Below are 21,347 nucleotides of genomic sequence, written 5' to 3'. Positions count from 1 at the left end.
AGTGAAAATGATAATTTTTCTTTTCAAGAACTAAGATATTGACTAGAATTTAAAAAGATTTCAATATTTTATTTAAAAATACGTCCGAAATAAAGACATTTTAGAAATAAAAGCCTAAATTCGGTCAGAGATTCTGGACATGCGCAGAAATACTCCTTCACATATACACATGGCTTTCAAGCAGGGATTTGCACAATTATAGAGTTTAAACTAATAAATAAACACGTCGCTTTAATTTCTGACTCCCGACGGGTCTTATGTAGCCTTGTGGTCCGAATATCGGCCTGTCAACCAGTGGTCGCAGGTTCGATCCGTGTCGTTCGCATTCGTTTTACTTTCATTTTATTTAATTTTTTTTAACTGTATGTTTAGTGAAAATCACAATTTTTCTTTTCAAGAACTAAGATATTGACTAGAATTTAAAAAGATTTCAATATTTTATTTAAAAATACGTCCGAAATAAAGACATTTTAGAAATAAAAGCCTAAATTCGGTCAGAGATTCTGGACATGCGCAGAAATACTCCTTCACATATACACATGGCTTTCAAGCAGGGATTTGCACAATTATAGAGTTTAAACTAATAAATAAACACGTCGCTTTAATTTCTGACTCCCGACGGGTCTTATGTAGCCTTGTGGTCCGAATATCGGCCTGTCAACCAGTGGTCGCAGGTTCGATCCGTGTCGTTCGCATTCGTTTTACTTTCATTTTATTTAATTTTTTTAACTGTATGTTTAGTTAAAATCATGATTTTTCTTTTCAAGAACTAATATATTGACTAGAATTAAAAAGGATTTCAATATTTTATTTAAAAATACGTCCGAAATAAAGACATTTTAGAAATAAAAGCCTAAATTCGGTCAGAGATTCTGGGCATGCGCAGAAATACTCCTTCTCGCATACGCATGGCTTTCAAGCAGGGATTTGCACAATTATAGAGTTTAAACTAATAAATAAACACGTCGCTTTAATTTCTGTCTCCCGACGGATCTTACGCAGCCTTGTGGTTCGACTATCGGCCTGTCAACCAGTGGTCGCAGGTTCGATCCGTGTCGTTCGCATTCGTTTTACTTTCATTTTATTTAATTTTTTTTAACTGTATGTTTAGTGAAAATCATAATTTTTCTTTTCAAGAACTAAGATATTGACTAGAATTTAAAAAGATTTCAATATTTTATTTAAAAATACGTCCGAAATAAAGACATTTTAGAAATAAAAGCCTAAATTCGGTCAGAGATTCTGGACATGCGCAGAAATACTCCTTCACATATACACATGGCTTTCAAGCAGGGATTTGCACAATTATAGAGTTTAAACTAATAAATAAACACGTCGCTTTAATTTCTGTCTCCCGACGGATCTTACGCAGCCTTGTGGTCCGACTATCGGCCTGTCAACCAGTGGCTGCAGGTTCGATCCGTGTCGTTCGCATTCCTTTCACTTTCATTTTATTTATTTTTTTTTAACTGTATGATTAGTGAAAATCATGAATTTTCTTTTCAAGAACTAATATATTGACTAGAATTTAAAAAGATTTCAATATTTTATTCTAAAATACGTCCGAGATAAAGACATTTTAGAAAAAAAAAGCCTAAATTCGGTCAGAGATTCTGGACATGCGCAGAAATACTCCTTCTCGTATACACATGGCTTTCAAGCAGGGATTTGCACAATTATAGAGTTTAAACTAATAAATAAACACGTCGCTTTAATTTCTGACTCCCGACGGGTCTTATGTAGCCTTGTGGTCCGAATATCGGCCTGTCAACCAGTGGTCGCAGGTTCGATCCGTGTCGTTCGCATTCGTTTTACTTTCATTTTATTTAATTTTTTTAACTGTATGTTTAGTGAAAATGATAATTTTTCTTTTCAAGAACTAAGATATTGACTAGAATTTAAAAAGATTTCAATATTTTATTTAAAAATACGTCCGAAATAAAGACATTTTAGAAATAAAAGCCTAAATTCGGTCAGAGATTCTGGACATGCGCAGAAATACTCCTTCACATATACACATGGCTTTCAAGCAGGGATTTGCACAATTATAGAGTTTAAACTAATAAATAAACACGTCGCTTTAATTTCTGACTCCCGACGGGTCTTATGTAGCCTTGTGGTCCGAATATCGGCCTGTCAACCAGTGGTCGCAGGTTCGATCCGTGTCGTTCGCATTCGTTTTACTTTCATTTTATTTAATTTTTTTTAACTGTATGTTTAGTGAAAATCACAATTTTTCTTTTCAAGAACTAAGATATTGACTAGAATTTAAAAAGATTTCAATATTTTATTTAAAAATACGTCCGAAATAAAGACATTTTAGAAATAAAAGCCTAAATTCGGTCAGAGATTCTGGACATGCGCAGAAATACTCCTTCACATATACACATGGCTTTCAAGCAGGGATTTGCACAATTATAGAGTTTAAACTAATAAATAAACACGTCGCTTTAATTTCTGACTCCCGACGGGTCTTATGTAGCCTTGTGGTCCGAATATCGGCCTGTCAACCAGTGGTCGCAGGTTCGATCCGTGTCGTTCGCATTCGTTTTACTTTCATTTTATTTAATTTTTTTAACTGTATGTTTAGTTAAAATCATGATTTTTCTTTTCAAGAACTAATATATTGACTAGAATTAAAAAGGATTTCAATATTTTATTTAAAAATACGTCCGAAATAAAGACATTTTAGAAATAAAAGCCTAAATTCGGTCAGAGATTCTGGGCATGCGCAGAAATACTCCTTCTCGCATACGCATGGCTTTCAAGCAGGGATTTGCACAATTATAGAGTTTAAACTAATAAATAAACACGTCGCTTTAATTTCTGTCTCCCGACGGATCTTACGCAGCCTTGTGGTCCGACTATCGGCCTGTCAACCAGTGGTCGCAGGTTCGATCCGTGTCGTTCGCATTCGTTTTACTTTCATTTTATTTAATTTTTTTTAACTGTATGTTTAGTGAAAATCATAATTTTTCTTTTCAAGAACTAAGATATTGACTAGAATTTAAAAAGATTTCAATATTTTATTTAAAAATACGTCCGAAATAAAGACATTTTAGAAATAAAAGCCTAAATTCGGTCAGAGATTCTGGACATGCGCAGAAATACTCCTTCACATATACACATGGCTTTCAAGCAGGGATTTGCACAATTATAGAGTTTAAACTAATAAATAAACACGTCGCTTTAATTTCTGTCTCCCGACGGATCTTACGCAGCCTTGTGGTCCGACTATCGGCCTGTCAACCAGTGGCTGCAGGTTCGATCCGTGTCGTTCGCATTCCTTTCACTTTCATTTTATTTATTTTTTTTTAACTGTATGATTAGTGAAAATCATGAATTTTCTTTTCAAGAACTAATATATTGACTAGAATTTAAAAAGATTTCAATATTTTATTCTAAAATACGTCCGAGATAAAGACATTTTAGAAAAAAAAAGCCTAAATTCGGTCAGAGATTCTGGACATGCGCAGAAATACTCCTTCTCGTATACACATGGCTTTCAAGCAGGGATTTGCACAATTATAGAGTTTAAACTAATAAATAAACACGTCGCTTTAATTTCTGACTCCCGACGGGTCTTATGTAGCCTTGTGGTCCGAATATCGGCCTGTCAACCAGTGGTCGCAGGTTCGATCCGTGTCGTTCGCATTCGTTTTACTTTCATTTTATTTAATTTTTTTTAACTGTATGTTTAGTGAAAATCATAATTTTTCTTTTCCAGAACTAAGATATTGACTAGAATTTAAAAAGATTTCAATATTTTATTTAAAAATACGTCCGAAATAAAGACATTTTAGAAATAAAAGCCTAAATTCGGTCAGACATTCTGGACATGCGCAGAAATACTCCTTCACATATACACATGGCTTTCAAGCAGGGATTTGCACAATTATAGAGTTTAAACTAATAAATATACACGTCGCTTTAATTTCTGACTCCCGACGGGTCTTATGTAGCCTTGTGGTCCGAATATCGGCCTGTCAACCAGTGGTCGCAGTTCGATCCGTGTCGTTCGCATTCGTTTTACTTTCATTTTATTTAATTTTTTTTAACTGTATGTTTAGTGAAAATCATAATTTTTCTTTTCAAGAACTAAGATATTGACTAGAATTTAAAAAGATTTCAATATTTTATTTAAAAATACGTCCGAAATAAAGACATTTTAGAAATAAAAGCCTAAATTCGGTCAGAGATTCTGGACATGCGCAGAAATACTCCTTCACATATACACATGGCTTTCAAGCAGGGATTTGCACAATTATAGAGTTTAAACTAATAAATAAACACGTCGCTTTAATTTCTGACTCCCGACGGATCTTACGCAGCCTTGTGGTCCGACTATCGGCCTGTCAACCAGTGGTCGCAGGTTCGATCCGTGTCGTTCGCATTCGTTTTACTTTCATTTTATTTATTTTTTTTTAACTGTATGATTAGTGAAAATCATGAATTTTCTTTTCAAGAACTAATATATTGACTAGAATATAAAAAGATTTCAATATTTTATTTAAAAATACGTCCGAAATAAAGACATTTTAGAAATAAAATCCTAAATTCGGTCAGAGATTCTGGGCATGCGCAGAAATACTCCTTCTCGCATACGCATGGCTTTCAAGCAGGGATTTGCACAATTATAGAGTTTAAACTAATAAATAAACACGTCGCTTTAATTTCTGTCTCCCGACGGATCTTACGCAGCCTTGTGGTCCGACTATCGGCCTGTCAACCAGTGGTCGCAGGTTCGATCCGTGTCGTTCGCATTCGTTTTACTTTCATTTTATTTAATTTTTTTTAACTGTATGTTTAGTGAAAATCATAATTTTTCTTTTCAAGAACTAAGATATTGACTAGAATTTAAAAAGATTTCAATATTTTATTTAAAAATACGTCCGAAATAAAGACATTTTAGAAATAAAAGCCTAAATTCGGTCAGACATTCTGGACATGCGCAGAAATACTCCTTCACATATACACATGGCTTTCAAGCAGGGATTTGCACAATTATAGAGTTTAAACTAATAAATATACACGTCGCTTTAATTTCTGACTCCCGACGGGTCTTATGTAGCCTTGTGGTCCGAATATCGGCCTGTCAACCAGTGGTCGCAGTTCGATCCGTGTCGTTCGCATTCGTTTTACTTTCATTTTATTTAATTTTTTTTAACTGTATGTTTAGTGAAAATCATAATTTTTCTTTTCAAGAACTAAGATATTGACTAGAATTTAAAAAGATTTCAATATTTTATTTAAAAATACGTCCGAAATAAAGACATTTTAGAAATAAAAGCCTAAATTCGGTCAGAGATTCTGGACATGCGCAGAAATACTCCTTCACATATACACATGGCTTTCAAGCAGGGATTTGCACAATTATAGAGTTTAAACTAATAAATAAACACGTCGCTTTAATTTCTGACTCCCGACGGGTCTTATGTAGCCTTGTGGTCCGAATATCGGCCTGTCAACCAGTGGTCGCAGGTTCGATCCGTGTCGTTCGCATTCGTTTTACTTTCATTTTATTTAATTTTTTTTAACTGTATGTTTAGTGAAAATCATAATTTTTCTTTTCAAGAACTAAGATATTGACTAGAATTTAAAAAGATTTCAATATTTTATTTAAAAATACGTCCGAAATAAAGACATTTTAGAAATAAAAGCCTAAATTCGGTCAGAGATTCTGGACATGCGCAGAAATACTCCTTCACATATACACATGGCTTTCAAGCAGGGATTTGCACAATTATAGAGTTTAAACTAATAAATAAACACGTCGCTTTAATTTCTGAGTCCCGACGGGTCTTATGTAGCCTTGTGGTCCGAATATCGGCCTGTCAACCAGTGGTCGCAGGTTCGATCCGTGTCGTTCGCATTCGTTTTACTTTCATTTTATTTAATTTTTTTTAACTGTATGTTTAGTGAAAATCATAATTTTTCTTTTCAAGAACTAAGATATTGACTAGAATTTAAAAAGATTTCAATATTTTATTTAAAAATACGTCCGAAATAAAGACATTTTAGAAATAAAAGCCTAAATTCGGTCAGAGATTCTGGACATGCGCAGAAATACTCCTTCACATATACACATGGCTTTCAAGCAGGGATTTGCACAATTATAGAGTTTAAACTAATAAATAAACACGTCGCTTTAATTTCTGTCTCCCGACGGATCTTACGCAGCCTTGTGGTCCGACTATCGGCCTGTCAACCAGTGGCTGCAGGTTCGATCCGTGTCGTTCGCATTCCTTTCACTTTCATTTTATTTATTTTTTTTTAACTGTATGATTAGTGAAAATCATGAATTTTCTTTTCAAGAACTAATATATTGACTAGAATATAAAAAGATTTCAATATTTTATTTAAAAATACGTCCGAAATAAAGACATTTTAGAAATAAAATCCTAAATTCGGTCAGAGATTCTGGGCATGCGCAGAAATACTCCTTCTCGCATACGCATGGCTTTCAAGCAGGGATTTGCACAATTATAGAGTTTAAACTAATAAATAAACACGTCGCTTTAATTTCTGTCTCCCGACGGATCTTACGCAGCCTTGTGGTCCGACTATCGGCCTGTCAACCAGTGGTCGCAGGTTCGATCCGTGTCGTTCGCATTCGTTTTACTTTCATTTTATTTAATTTTTTTTAACTGTATGTTTAGTGAAAATCATAATTTTTCTTTTCAAGAACTAAGATATTGACTAGAATTTAAAAAGATTTCAATATTTTATTTAAAAATACGTCCGAAATAAAGACATTTTAGAAATAAAAGCCTAAATTCGGTCAGAGATTCTGGACATGCGCAGAAATACTCCTTCACATATACACACGGCTTTCAAGCAGGGATTTGCACAATTATAGAGTTTAAACTAATAAATAAACACGTCGCTTTAATTTCTGACTCCCGACGGGTCTTATGTAGCCTTGTGGTCCGAATATCGGCCTGTCAACCAGTGGTCGCAGGTTCGATCCGTGTCGTTCGCATTCGTTTTACTTTCATTTTATTTAATTTTTTTAACTGTATGTTTAGTGAAAATGATAATTTTTCTTTTCAAGAACTAAGATATTGACTAGAATTTAAAAAGATTTCAATATTTTATTTAAAAATACGTCCGAAATAAAGACATTTTAGAAATAAAAGCCTAAATTCGGTCAGAGATTCTGGACATGCGCAGAAATACTCCTTCACATATACACATGGCTTTCAAGCAGGGATTTGCACAATTATAGAGTTTAAACTAATAAATAAACACGTCGCTTTAATTTCTGACTCCCGACGGGTCTTATGTAGCCTTGTGGTCCGAATATCGGCCTGTCAACCAGTGGTCGCAGGTTCGATCCGTGTCGTTCGCATTCGTTTTACTTTCATTTTATTTAATTTTTTTAACTGTATGTTTAGTGAAAATGATAATTTTTCTTTTCAAGAACTAAGATATTGACTAGAATTTAAAAAGATTTCAATATTTTATTTAAAAATACGTCCGAAATAAAGACATTTTAGAAATAAAAGCCTAAATTCGGTCAGAGATTCTGGACATGCGCAGAAATACTCCTTCACATATACACATGGCTTTCAAGCAGGGATTTGCACAATTATAGAGTTTAAACTAATAAATAAACACGTCGCTTTAATTTCTGACTCCCGACGGGTCTTATGTAGCCTTGTGGTCCGAATATCGGCCTGTCAACCAGTGGTCGCAGGTTCGATCCGTGTCGTTCGCATTCGTTTTACTTTCATTTTATTTAATTTTTTTTAACTGTATGTTTAGTGAAAATCATAATTTTTCTTTTCAAGAACTAAGATATTGACTAGAATTTAAAAAGATTTCAATATTTTATTTAAAAATACGTCCGAAATAAAGACATTTTAGAAATAAAAGCCTAAATTCGGTCAGAGATTCTGGACATGCGCAGAAATACTCCTTCACATATACACATGGCTTTCAAGCAGGGATTTGCACAATTATAGAGTTTAAACTAATAAATAAACACGTCGCTTTAATTTCTGACTCCCGACGGGTCTTATGTAGCCTTGTGGTCCGAATATCGGCCTGTCAACCAGTGGTCGCAGGTTCGATCCGTGTCGTTCGCATTCGTTTTACTTTCATTTTATTTAATTTTTTTAACTGTATGTTTAGTGAAAATGATAATTTTTCTTTTCAAGAACTAAGATATTGACTAGAATTTAAAAAGATTTCAATATTTTATTTAAAAATACGTCCGAAATAAAGACATTTTAGAAATAAAAGCCTAAATTCGGTCAGAGATTCTGGACATGCGCAGAAATACTCCTTCACATATACACATGGCTTTCAAGCAGGGATTTGCACAATTATAGAGTTTAAACTAATAAATAAACACGTCGCTTTAATTTCTGACTCCCGACGGGTCTTATGTAGCCTTGTGGTCCGAATATCGGCCTGTCAACCAGTGGTCGCAGGTTCGATCCGTGTCGTTCGCATTCGTTTTACTTTCATTTTATTTAATTTTTTTTAACTGTATGTTTAGTGAAAATCATAATTTTTCTTTTCAAGAACTAAGATATTGACTAGAATTTAAAAAGATTTCAATATTTTATTTAAAAATACGTCCGAAATAAAGACATTTTAGAAATAAAAGCCTAAATTCGGTCAGAGATTCTGGACATGCGCAGAAATACTCCTTCACATATACACATGGCTTTCAAGCAGGGATTTGCACAATTATAGAGTTTAAACTAATAAATAAACACGTCGCTTTAATTTCTGTCTCCCGACGGATCTTACGCAGCCTTGTGGTCCGACTATCGGCCTGTCAACCAGTGGCTGCAGGTTCGATCCGTGTCGTTCGCATTCCTTTCACTTTCATTTTATTTATTTTTTTTTAACTGTATGATTAGTGAAAATCATGAATTTTCTTTTCAAGAACTAATATATTGACTAGAATATAAAAAGATTTCAATATTTTATTTAAAAATACGTCCGAAATAAAGACATTTTAGAAATAAAATCCTAAATTCGGTCAGAGATTCTGGGCATGCGCAGAAATACTCCTTCTCGCATACGCATGGCTTTCAAGCAGGGATTTGCACAATTATAGAGTTTAAACTAATAAATAAACACGTCGCTTTAATTTCTGTCTCCCGACGGATCTTACGCAGCCTTGTGGTCCGACTATCGGCCTGTCAACCAGTGGTCGCAGGTTCGATCCGTGTCGTTCGCATTCGTTTTACTTTCATTTTATTTAATTTTTTTTAACTGTATGTTTAGTGAAAATCATAATTTTTCTTTTCAAGAACTAAGATATTGACTAGAATTTAAAAAGATTTCAATATTTTATTTAAAAATACGTCCGAAATAAAGACATTTTAGAAATAAAAGCCTAAATTCGGTCAGAGATTCTGGACATGCGCAGAAATACTCCTTCACATATACACATGGCTTTCAAGCAGGGATTTGCACAATTATAGAGTTTAAACTAATAAATAAACACGTCGCTTTAATTTCTGAGTCCCGACGGGTCTTATGTAGCCTTGTGGTCCGAATATCGGCCTGTCAACCAGTGGTCGCAGGTTCGATCCGTGTCGTTCGCATTCGTTTTACTTTCATTTTATTTAATTTTTTTAACTGTATGTTTAGTGAAAATGATAATTTTTCTTTTCAAGAACTAAGATATTGACTAGAATTTAAAAAGATTTCAATATTTTATTTAAAAATACGTCCGAAATAAAGACATTTTAGAAATAAAAGCCTAAATTCGGTCAGAGATTCTGGACATGCGCAGAAATACTCCTTCACATATACACATGGCTTTCAAGCAGGGATTTGCACAATTATAGAGTTTAAACTAATAAATAAACACGTCGCTTTAATTTCTGACTCCCGACGGGTCTTATGTAGCCTTGTGGTCCGAATATCGGCCTGTCAACCAGTGGTCGCAGGTTCGATCCGTGTCTTTCGCATTCGTTTTACTTTCATTTTATTTAATTTTTTTTAACTGTATGTTTAGTGAAAATCACAATTTTTCTTTTCAAGAACTAAGATATTGACTAGAATTTAAAAAGATTTCAATATTTTATTTAAAAATACGTCCGAAATAAAGACATTTTAGAAATAAAAGCCTAAATTCGGTCAGAGATTCTGGACATGCGCAGAAATACTCCTTCACATATACACATGGCTTTCAAGCAGGGATTTGCACAATTATAGAGTTTAAACTAATAAATAAACACGTCGCTTTAATTTCTGTCTCCCGACGGATCTTACGCAGCCTTGTGGTCCGACTATCGGCCTGTCAACCAGTGGTCGCAGGTTCGATCCGTGTCGTTCGCATTCCTTTCACTTTCATTTTATTTAATTTTTTTAACTGTATGATTAGTGAAAATCATGAATTTTCTTTTCAAGAACTAATATATTGACTAGAATATAAAAAGATTTCAATATTTTATTTAAAAATACGTCCGAAATAAAGACATTTTAGAAATAAAAGCCTAAATTCGGTCAGAGATTCTGGGCATGCGCAGAAATACTCCTTCACATATACACATGGCTTTCAAGCAGGGATTTGCACAATTATAGAGTTTAAACTAATAAATAAACACGTCGCTTTAATTTCTGTCTCCCGACGGATCTTACGCAGCCTTGTGGTCCGACTATCGGCCTGTCAACCAGTGGTCGCAGGTTCGATCCGTGTCGTTCGCATTCCTTTCACTTTCATTTTATTTAATTTTTTTTAACTGTATGATTAGTGAAAATCATGAATTTTCTTTTCAAGAACTAATATATTGACTAGAATTTAAAAAGATTTCAATATTTTATTTAAAAATACGTCCGAAATAAAGACATTTTAGAAATAAAAGCCTAAATTCGGTCAGAGATTCTGGGCATGCGCAGAAATACTCCTTCTCGTATACACATGGCTTTCAAGCAGGGATTTGCACAATTATAGAGTTTAAACTAATAAATAAACACGTCGCTTTAATTTCTGTCTCCCGACGGATCTTACGCAGCCTTGTGGTCCGACTATCGGCCTGTCAACCAGTGGTCGCAGGTTCGATCCGTGTCGTTCGCATTCCTTTCACTTTCATTTTATTTAATTTTTTTTAACTGTATGATTAGTGAAAATCATGAATTTTCTTTTCAAGAACTAATATATTGACTAGAATTTAAAAAGATTTCAATATTTTATTTAAAAATACGTCCGAAATAAAGACATTTTAGAAATAAAAGCCTAAATTCGGTCAGAGATTCTGGGCATGCGCAGAAATACTCCTTCACATATACACATGGCTTTCAAGCAGGGATTTCCACAATTATAGAGTTTAAACTAAGAAATAAACACGTCGCTTTAATTTCTGACTCCCGATGGGTCTTATGTAGGCCTGTCAACCAGTGGCCTCAGGTTCGATCCGCGTCGTTCGCATTCATTTTACTTTCATTTTTCTTCATTTTATTTAAGATGGTTTTCAAATAATCATATTCCATGATGCGCAACTCTCTACAATCATCCTGAAGTGGTGAAGACTTTTGCCGACAAAACTCGCAATCTCTCTCCGACGGGGAGGGGGCAATTGCCCCCCTTGACCCCCTGCTACCGCCGCCTCTTTAAGAAAGTTAATTTTGGGAAAATACTTTTTTATTCTTTTTTTTTATGTAAGTTTTTCCAAAAGTTTCACTGAAGTTTGAAACTTCACTGAAACTTTTGGAAAAACTTATAAGTAAGTTTTGCATAGAAGGGAATAACTGATAAAATTTCATATCGACATCAACATTATTTTTTTAATTCGATTCAAAATTGAATTCTATTGAATGAAAAGTGGGTGGAGGGGGGTTGTCGAACAATGCCTATAAGCACTTTCCTATCAGTCAGAATTCACTGACTGAAAAAAATTCTATTCTTACAATGTTGTTTTATGATTTCAAATAGTATTATGACAGTCATAAAAACGAGTAAAATTACATTTTTAAAAATAATATTGCGTTGTAGCATTTGGTCCTCGGAAAACATTAAAAAGTGGTGTTCATAAGGGCAACGATCATGAGCTAAGGCTTCTTAAATGAGGCAAAATGTTTTCGGATTCAGTTCGCAGAAAGTTTGTCTATAGTCTATTTGTCTAAGTGCAAGTGCACGCGAAGATTAGGAAATATAGAACTAGAGGGGTGAAATTTGGTTAACAGATTTAGAATTTAAATTTCAAATTCTTACTTAATTTTCAATTAAATCAATCGAGGGCTTGAGTCGGTCTGTACTTTCACACATATATAATAAATCAAATGATTTACATAAATTAAATTGATGTGATCCTGTTTCTAAAATTGTATTTCGATATCAAATTTTGATTTTAATCGATCTAAAAAATGACCTACAATACACAGTAGTTATTGTTTAATATACTAAGATGTGCAAAATATGAGTTCAGGTCTCAAGAACAAAAAAAAACTGAACAATTATTTACAGACTTGCTCAATGTCCACAATTATATGCGGGCAAAGAGGAGTAGCACTTTTATTAGTGAGCATGTGAGAAAGTTTTTGGAAGATCACTGATTTATCCTAATAACTATCTGAACATTCATATGTTGCTTATTTATTACTAGTCGGCTTTGGCGGCAAGATGCCTCGTTGGGACTCATGCTCACTAAAATTTTCAGTTCAATATTTTATTGTAACATGGTTTCTTAATTGCTTTTTCAGCAAAATTCATTGAAGCTTCAAACTTGGATAGTCATGCAACTCATACTATTATAGAAGCCGTACGACGTTCTTTCATTGTACTATGCACCTCTCTAAATTGTTGGAAAAAATGCTTAAAATATTTTTCAAGAAAATTGATTAATAATCGAAGCGTATCTTATGTGTTAGAAAAATTACTATCCAAGAAAAGATAATTTTTTTAAATTTTAAAATGATGTGAAAATGTTTTTTTTTTGTTTTGTAACGTTTTCGTTATTTACCGCGGAAAAACACCAAAATAGACTGGAAAAATGTCACTCTATTTTTAATTAAATAGAAATTTAATGAAGTAATGAGATGAAAATTTTAAGAAAATTGCTCAGAGTTACTAATTTTCACCTTCCAAAATATATATGTATGTAAATTTGGCAGCTCTAGGACAAACGTTCTGGCCGGTAGATCGCCAAAACACCCAGACATCAACAAAGCCCCACCCACATTAAAAAAAAAAAAATAGAAAAAAAACCCCTCATTATATGCTTAAAATGGCTCTGTCTCATGTAGGCACAAATATCTGCATTGTAATTTTCATTTCTGTAAATAACATAAACTTGGAAAAAAATTCTTTTCGCTCTATAACCATCTTTCTTTCTTGCATTGTAAAAGCCAAATGATTCACAATAAATCCTTTATTACCCTTTCAAGTCAAAAAGTTCGCGCAAAATTCTAATAAGCACTCAATTATTTCATAGATTAAGATGCCAAGATAAGTACGTAATAAATGCAATGGCAGTTTTAAGCAGAGACATTGCAGGTGGTCGCCTTGTGACTCCTCAATTATGGGTCACGAAATGTATATCACAATGCTGTAAAATGTATTTCTCAATTCTGCTCACAATTTTATTCCGAAGGATAATAAAGTGTAATTATCTTCATTAAGAAGTATGCGAAAAGTTTTGGAAAAACAAATCCCTTTTTTGTTTTTATAAAAAATTGGCCACTTAGGCGATATCTTACTTGCCCAAAAGATTGAATTTTTTTATTGTTGACTAATTACAATGGAATGCGTTTATTTAAATTTTCTCTTTGTTATATGAAAAGACTGATGGAATGCAGAATAGACTTATTGTCGCATTAGTCTACTGTAAATTATTAGCGTTTCTCTTCATTATATGAAACGATTGATGGAATGCAGATTAGACTTATTGTCTACAGCAAATTAATAGCTAGTAAATATATATATATATATGTATATATATATATTTATCTTAATATTAACAATGATAAAAATAGAGATTGAATGCATTGCTGAAACGATAAAATTAAGTTGAATTTAATCAAAGCAATAAAAACGTTGTTCTAAATTGAGTAGCAAATAAAAAAAATATCAAAGATAAAAGGACTCGGAAAGGAAATTTAGATACAAGAGGTGTTCAAATGAAAAGGTACGAAACGTCGTAACAACGTAACCGTTAACATATTCGCCTATGTCTCTATGAGAGAGCGTAGAGAGACATCTAGGGATGCGATTGGAATCTCCGGCGTAGATTAGAGCATGCGCGGGAGAGAGCAGAGGCTCTTATAAAGAGCACCGTCCAACTGACGTGGCGATAGAGGAGCAGTGCTGCGTTATCCGATTTCTGACACCTGAAGGTATCACATTGGCCTCTATTCATTGCCGGATGGTCACCGTATACGGGGAAGACTGTGTGTCAGACAAGTCAGTAATAAAAGGGAGTGCCCATTTTCTTGCAGACCTTGAGAGTTTGGTTGGTGATTCGAGACCAGGCCAGGCCAACACAGTCATCACGGTCGATCTCATCGATAAGGAGGACGACATAGTGAGAAGTGATCGGCGTGTCACATTGCGAATGTTGGCGGTGAAGGTGGATGTCAGCTTTGGAACAGTGTGGACAATTGTTCACGAGAGCGTGCGTTATCGAAAGGTATGCGCGCAGTGGGGGAGCAGCAACTGACCGACCAGCACAAGGAACTGCATATAGGACTAGCACTTCAACATCTGTTTTGATATCATGAAGACACCGCTTCCCTGGAGCGGATCGTCACAGGTGATGAGAGCTGGTGCCATCACTACGAGCCATAGACAAAGCAGGATAGCATGTAGTGGATGTATACGTCGTCACCTCCCCCTAAAAAGTTCAAAGCAGTGGTGTCAGCAGGCATAGTGTTGCTCACCGTCTTTTTCGACGTCCATGGTCTGCTACTTGTTAAATTCCTCGTGCACAGAAGAATCATTAACTCCGATGCGTACTTTGAGACACTCCGAAGACTTCACAGGTCCATCAAGAACAAAAGACCGGGGCTACTCACGAAGGATGTTCTGCTCCATGGTAACGCAAGTCCACACGTCTTCAGGGTCACACACGTGGAACTGGCCAAGTTCAAGTGGGAGCAGCTCGACCATCCGCCCTACAGTCCAAACATGTCCCCCTGCAATTTTCAAGAGTTTGGTCCCTTGAAAAAACCTCGGAAGTGCTTCAACTCGGATGGCGAACTCAAGGACGCCATGAAGGACTGGGTTTCGTTACTGTCACAGGAATTCTGGAAACAAGGAATCCTTCAGCTCTTTATTCAATTGCATCGTTGTGCTCAGGCCTATGGTGTATACTGTGGATAAAGTCTTCATTTATACCTACAGTGTCGTTTCGTACCTTTTCATTTGAACACCTCTTATAATTAAACTGATAACTCTTGAAATTTAAAGCAACGCAAAAATCATATTTGTAAAGTAACATTTTCAGAAGATACAGATGATAGACATTTAATTTTTAGCTGAAAACTTACTGAATTTTTAATTATGTTTTGGATTATTTCCTCATGTTGATCACAATAATTCTTATTTTTAAAAGGATTTGCACTTGTTTTAGCTTAAGGAATTAAAAATATACAAATTGAAGTTGTCTGACAAATTGAAGTTTATTGAAGTTGTCTGACATGACTAAATTTATCTTATTCATTCCAGCCGCCTTCGGCGGACACATGATATTAATATAGTCATTTCGAATCATTTTGATGAAATGCATATTATCCAAATAAAAGAAAATGATAATGACATTTAATGATATTTGTCTTTACTATATTACTATTTAAAATTATAGTAATATAGTAAAGACAAATCATTTGATTTCTTGGTCTGAAATTAATGGGCGACGAAAATCGACAACATTTGTCCAGTTGTTGAATTTGGGAACCATGGTTTAAGTTTTGCATTGCAATATCTCTCGTAAATGGAGGCGAACGGGAAGGGGATCCTTTATGATGCATCCACTAGTCATGAACTTTCATATGACTGTGGTATATGTGGTGACATTAGATATTTTATTTATTGACTTTAAGGAAGATTGCAGTAGAATTTCTAAGATATCGGAGGTGATTAAGAGCGGGAATTCATCGTTAATGCATCCAGATGTCACTAGCTAATTGCCAAAATAGGTTCCAATAGTTACATCAAAGAGACGGGTTCCTTCATTTTGACAATTGTTTTAAATATAAAGATCGGTGATTGCCGCAGGGGCCAGTTGATTCTTTGGTTTTCCATCATTAATCGTTGTTGGATCGTATGTTCCTTATTACCCTGTTACCGTAAAAATAGTCAATCATTACAAATAATTATTACTTTAATTAGCTTTAATATCCTTCATTTCCTTACTTAAATATGAAATTAATTATAGCGTAATTTTAATGACAAATTAAAGAAATGTCATCTGCCCCCCCCCCCTCTATCGGAAAATTTCTGCCGCCGCTTCTAGTTATCAAACTTGCTACGCACTGCGATAAGGGATTAACACAGCTGTTGATATTTTAACTTTTTCTCAACAGTAAGATAAAATTATTTAAAAAAAATTATACTATGGGTAATTTTTTTAGTTGAAGAAGACTTGATAAAATAAAAATCTGTGCATTTACTTTATGCCAAATCTTTTTTTCTTTTTTTTTTCCTCTAAAAGGAATGAATAGTTTGCAAATTTTAATATAAATAGCGAAAAAAAAATCCGTGTAAAACATTTCCATACTTTTTTTTAGAAATTATAGTAAATATTATCTGTTAATGTTTGCCCACTACAGCTCAGATTATTATTTTTTTCCATAAAATCTTTGTTTTCAAAAAGAAAATATTTAAATTACATGTGTCACAATGAAATAGTTCCTATTTTTTTTATGTTTTTTTTCTACGTCTTTGCATGGATATTTTTTTTCAGTTTTTAATTTAATACTTTTATTGCTTTATTTTATAGCTTGATGAATTTAATAAATTTTTTTGTCAAGTTGCAATATTTAGACACAATTAATATCAAATAGCAAAAAATATGTAATATTGTAAATCCTATTGAATAACTTTAAAATAACGCATTAATCTTTAGTTTATCGTTTTGAAGTCTTGCAGTGGCAAATTTTCAATAAACGCATTCTATATAATTTGACATTAGCCACCTATGGTGACCAATTGGTTCATCGGGACCACTGGTTGTACTTAAATGTTGTCAAATTTATTATGTATAACTTTGATGTTTATGCCTTTCTTAATTAAATCTTTTTGAAAAATCATATTATGATAGACATTAAAGCAGTGTTGTTTCAATAAACTTTCATTGTTCTAATTATTTTGTAAATGAATAGAATCAACACACACACACACGCGCTTTAGGACATCGCTGAGATATTGTAAGAAGAAATATCAAAGAATTTGTGCAACTGCATTCTGTGCCACATCAAAATACAGAGGAGGAGATTTCATCAAGAGAGGAGAATTTGATAGAACTCAACAATCTACCATCGATGAGGAGGATGTTGAAAAAATAGAAAAGTGTTGCGTCGCACGTTAAGAATCATCGTCGTAGTAAGCCAATAGCTATGCATGCTACAAATTCATTGAACGTTACCTCATTTTGACCAAATCTTACAGCGTAATCAAATTGTCACACGTATTCCTAGAAAAAAAAATTCTTTCGCTAAACGAGTGTTTCGCATTTCGCATTAAGATTCGGAAACGAACCATGTTCCTTGAGCGAGGTGCAAACGCACCACTGCGATTGAAAATACTTGATGGCGCTAGCTGAAATAAATCTCCTTCTAAATTCAGAATAACTCAGCATTCAGTTCAGATCAATTTGAAAGTCAATGATGAGAAGAAATCTACACTCCTGCCGGCTTCCTGACCTAGAGGTAGCGCGTCTTCCCCGTGATCTGGGCGTCCCAAGTTTGAGTCCTGGTTCGGGCATAGTTGTTCTTCATCCTGTGTTCTATCTGCAGTGTGTGTGAAAGATATCCCTGTAAAAGAGGTTGTACAAGTGAGTGAGTGTCATCTTCATATGAGCTAGACTTCTGCCCTCGGGTGCTCAGGGATCTTTACCCTCAGAAGCTACTGCACCCAACAGCTCCTAAAGTACAAAGCCTCAGCTCGGACTGGAATGATGCACGATGAGTCATAGGAAGAAGTCTAACGAGTAGCAGGTGGCTGCAAGTTGCAAAACGTTGGCAGTAGCTTCCCATCTTCTGTATTCTTTTCAGAAAACAACGCCATTGTATTATTCATAAATAGATATTTTTTCAATGATATAATGCAGCGTTTCTCAACCTTTCAGTATTCGCGGTCCAGTTTTCAATCATAATTTTCATCGCCCCCCCCCCGCTTACAATAAAATGTATACAACAATAATGCATATTGAGTATTTTGGATTCTATTTTTAACTAATTGCCAAAACAAGAGTAAAAGCGAGCCAATGTTGGCGAGAAACCACATTTGGCATTTTGCCAAGCGAATAGTGAACAGATGAAGCGAATGAAAGCGGGGAAAATTTAAATATTATATTTGAAATGAAAGCCAAACAGGAAGATAACGTTAAAAGAATACGAAAGTACAAAAATTCGTTAATGAAAGTTAACATAGACGGGGTGAGCTAAATTTAGAAACTGGGAAAACATTTTTTTCGAATAATAAAAGAAATAAAACAGAAGCACGAATAAACAAAGAAGAAAAAAGAAGTTATGTTTATGTATGGGAATTCACACGACCGATGCCGTCTCGAGCAGGCGCAGAGCAAATGTTTTCTCATAGAAAGAAGGAAAATGTTCGATAACGCAAGTTTCAATTCCTGCCAGTCTCATTCGAATCGATCCTTCTATCGCTATCGAATCTATCGTGAATGTGTATATATATATATATGTATATATAATTCATCATTATAATATACTTATAATTCATCAATATAATTACATCATTAGTTAATTCTAATTTATCTTCTACACTTTCACAGGTCTGTGAACTGTATTTGAAAGAGGAAGACATAATAAGAAATATGGAACATTTTCATGAAGAAAGTGGTTGCATTCTAAAAGCTCCTCTTAAATACCCAAGACTGAAACTTGATGCTATCCCAGTTTATGTTCAAGATTATTTCAGCTTACTCTATCCCAAGCAAGAGAAACTTCTGAAGATAAAAAAAAAAATGAGATTAAAAGCTACAGTTGTTAGAAAAGTTATTGCTGAAAGCAAAATCAGCAATGATAAAAAAAATGAACTTTAAATCAATTCCAGAGCTTATCGACTGTCTTAAATAGCAAAATTTAAATTCATTTTGGTCCATAATTGAAAAAACGGATAAAATAATTATTGGTAATATTTCTGATGAAATTCCAAAAAAAAAAAAAAAAATGTATTCTCTAATTGTAAAATCAGATTTAAAGTGTGAAGTTTATTTTAAAAAACAAGCATTGGAAAACTAGATAAGTATACATCTCCTTCAGTTATTAATAATATAAATGAATTATGCGAAGTACTTCATTACTTAGAATCATTTGCAAATATCAATAATAAGGATAATAATGTCCACTCTCTTTTGGGAATTATAACTGCATTGTTTACCAAACTAAAAATTTTTGAAACTGTAAAAATAGAAATTGTATTTTTTCTTGTGTTTTAATAATTGGTTTTCGCTGTTGATTTATGTAATGTATTTTTGCATAGTTTGTTGTGAAGTATATTTAATATCAGCAATGTCGTGTACATCTTATAATATAATTTGCATGTTTGCTATTATACATTTCTAACTTACCTTGCTAAAAGTTTTATTCACATAGTTGGAATTCATTCAAAAATTTTAAAAGCCCTGACTTGCTTTTATCGTGTAAAAATCTTTTTTAATAAATTGACTTAAATTGTCTTATTCATAATCTTTTCCCTAAAATTTATGAAAAATTGTAATTATTGCACTCCAGAATATCTTTTAATTAATTTTGCATCTTGTCAGAGCTTGCCTACTTCATGTCAAAGCGTTTTGAATAAAATGATTTAAACTGACAATTTCTTTCAAGATTTAAGAGAGAAATTGTATAGATATTGCACTGCAGAATATCTTTTGATTTGAATTTTTCTTCTTGTAAAAATGCTTTTAAATAAAATGGTTTAAACTTTCTTGTTCATGACCATTTCTTTAAAAATTTACGAGAGAAATTATATGGATATGACACTTTGGAATATAATATAATTGCAAGGATAAAATTTTAGAAATCAGATTTGAATGTTAAGAAGTATTATAAAAATCCAAATGCTTTATATTTAATTAAACCAGTATTTTATAACAGCCAAACGATGTGTTTACTATAGAGAAAGCATGAAACTACATTACTCACCCCGCTCGGCTGTTGAGATCGTCGGCTGTGAGATCCGGGTGACTCATTCCAGCTGTCTGGAGGCTTTGTACTTTAGGAGCTATTGCTGCACCCCTTTTCCAGGGTAACACGGACAGACATCATCATCATAATCAAATCTATGCTCCTGCAAAAACTGACTTTTTCCCTCCAGCACGTGGATTGTGCGATCATTTGAATTGAATAATATCAGCAACGGTATAGAAAGCAAACGCCCAAAGACAGCTTTCGTTTCCAAAGTTTGCATTTCTTTTCTTTGCATTCTTTATTGTTTCATTATTTTATAAGCCAGCTTTCGCTATGTTGTCTAGACAGAAATACAATGAATATTCATTTTCTTTCATTGGAGATCAGCTTTCGAAAAAATGGAGCGCAGCTCATTTTCTAAAATGTTATTCTGATTAAAATATTTACGAGAAAGGATCAATTATTACATAGAAAAGACGATGAGCGTTGCTCATCTTTAAAAAATCTGCTCTGACGGAAAAATTGAATATAAAAAATACGTTATTTTGTGTCGGATTTGATCCTAGTTTAAAAGTCTTTGGGCATAAAATTTGAGTAGTAGCAAAAATTTCGCAGTCAGATTTATTCTGAGCAGCTGGCTGTATGTAAAAAATACGTTATTTTGGGCATCGTATTTATTTTATAGTGATGACACACAGAGATGGAGCATAGACTGATAATGCTGTGAACAATCTACTTCGCATTCATGGAAAAAAATTATGAAGAATATGGCGATGGTGGATAAGGTAAATATCGCTAAATAATTAAGTGAAGAACAGCGGGTCCGAAACAATTAAATTAATAATAAAGTGAGAAAAAATCATTATGCCTTTACGTATTTTCTAATGGCTGAGATCACGCGTGCTAATGAATTCTAATATTTTCAGAAATCAATCGCCATAAAGAAAGATTTTTGAAAATCCAAATTTAATTTGAAATACTTTTTCTGAAACTGATAGTATAATCTGAGTGTCAAACAGCGCTTTTGGAATAGGAATTTGAATCGATAGAAAAGAAATTGTAGG

The 21,347-nt window shown here is 33.8% G+C and overlaps 1 protein-coding gene across 1 annotated transcript in view; it reads right to left on the bottom strand.

Annotated features, from left to right (window-relative positions):
• LOC129959757 (adenine DNA glycosylase-like) overlaps positions 1 to 20,394 on the bottom strand; it is a 442,509-nt gene extending 422,115 nt beyond the window's left edge. The window contains exon 1 of the mRNA XM_056072653.1: positions 20,299 to 20,394. Coding sequence (XP_055928628.1) covers positions 20,299 to 20,345 — 47 coding nt within the window. The 5' untranslated portion in view covers positions 20,346 to 20,394. The remainder of the gene's footprint in view (positions 1 to 20,298) is intronic.
• Positions 20,395 to 21,347: the final 953 nt, after the last annotated feature.

This window comes from Argiope bruennichi, chromosome 2 (assembly GCF_947563725.1).
Source record: "Argiope bruennichi chromosome 2, qqArgBrue1.1, whole genome shotgun sequence".
In the NCBI taxonomy this organism is placed as follows: Eukaryota; Metazoa; Arthropoda; class Arachnida; order Araneae; family Araneidae; genus Argiope; species Argiope bruennichi.
Note: the sequence above shows the minus strand (reverse complement) of the source record. Positions and strands in the feature narration are given on the sequence as shown.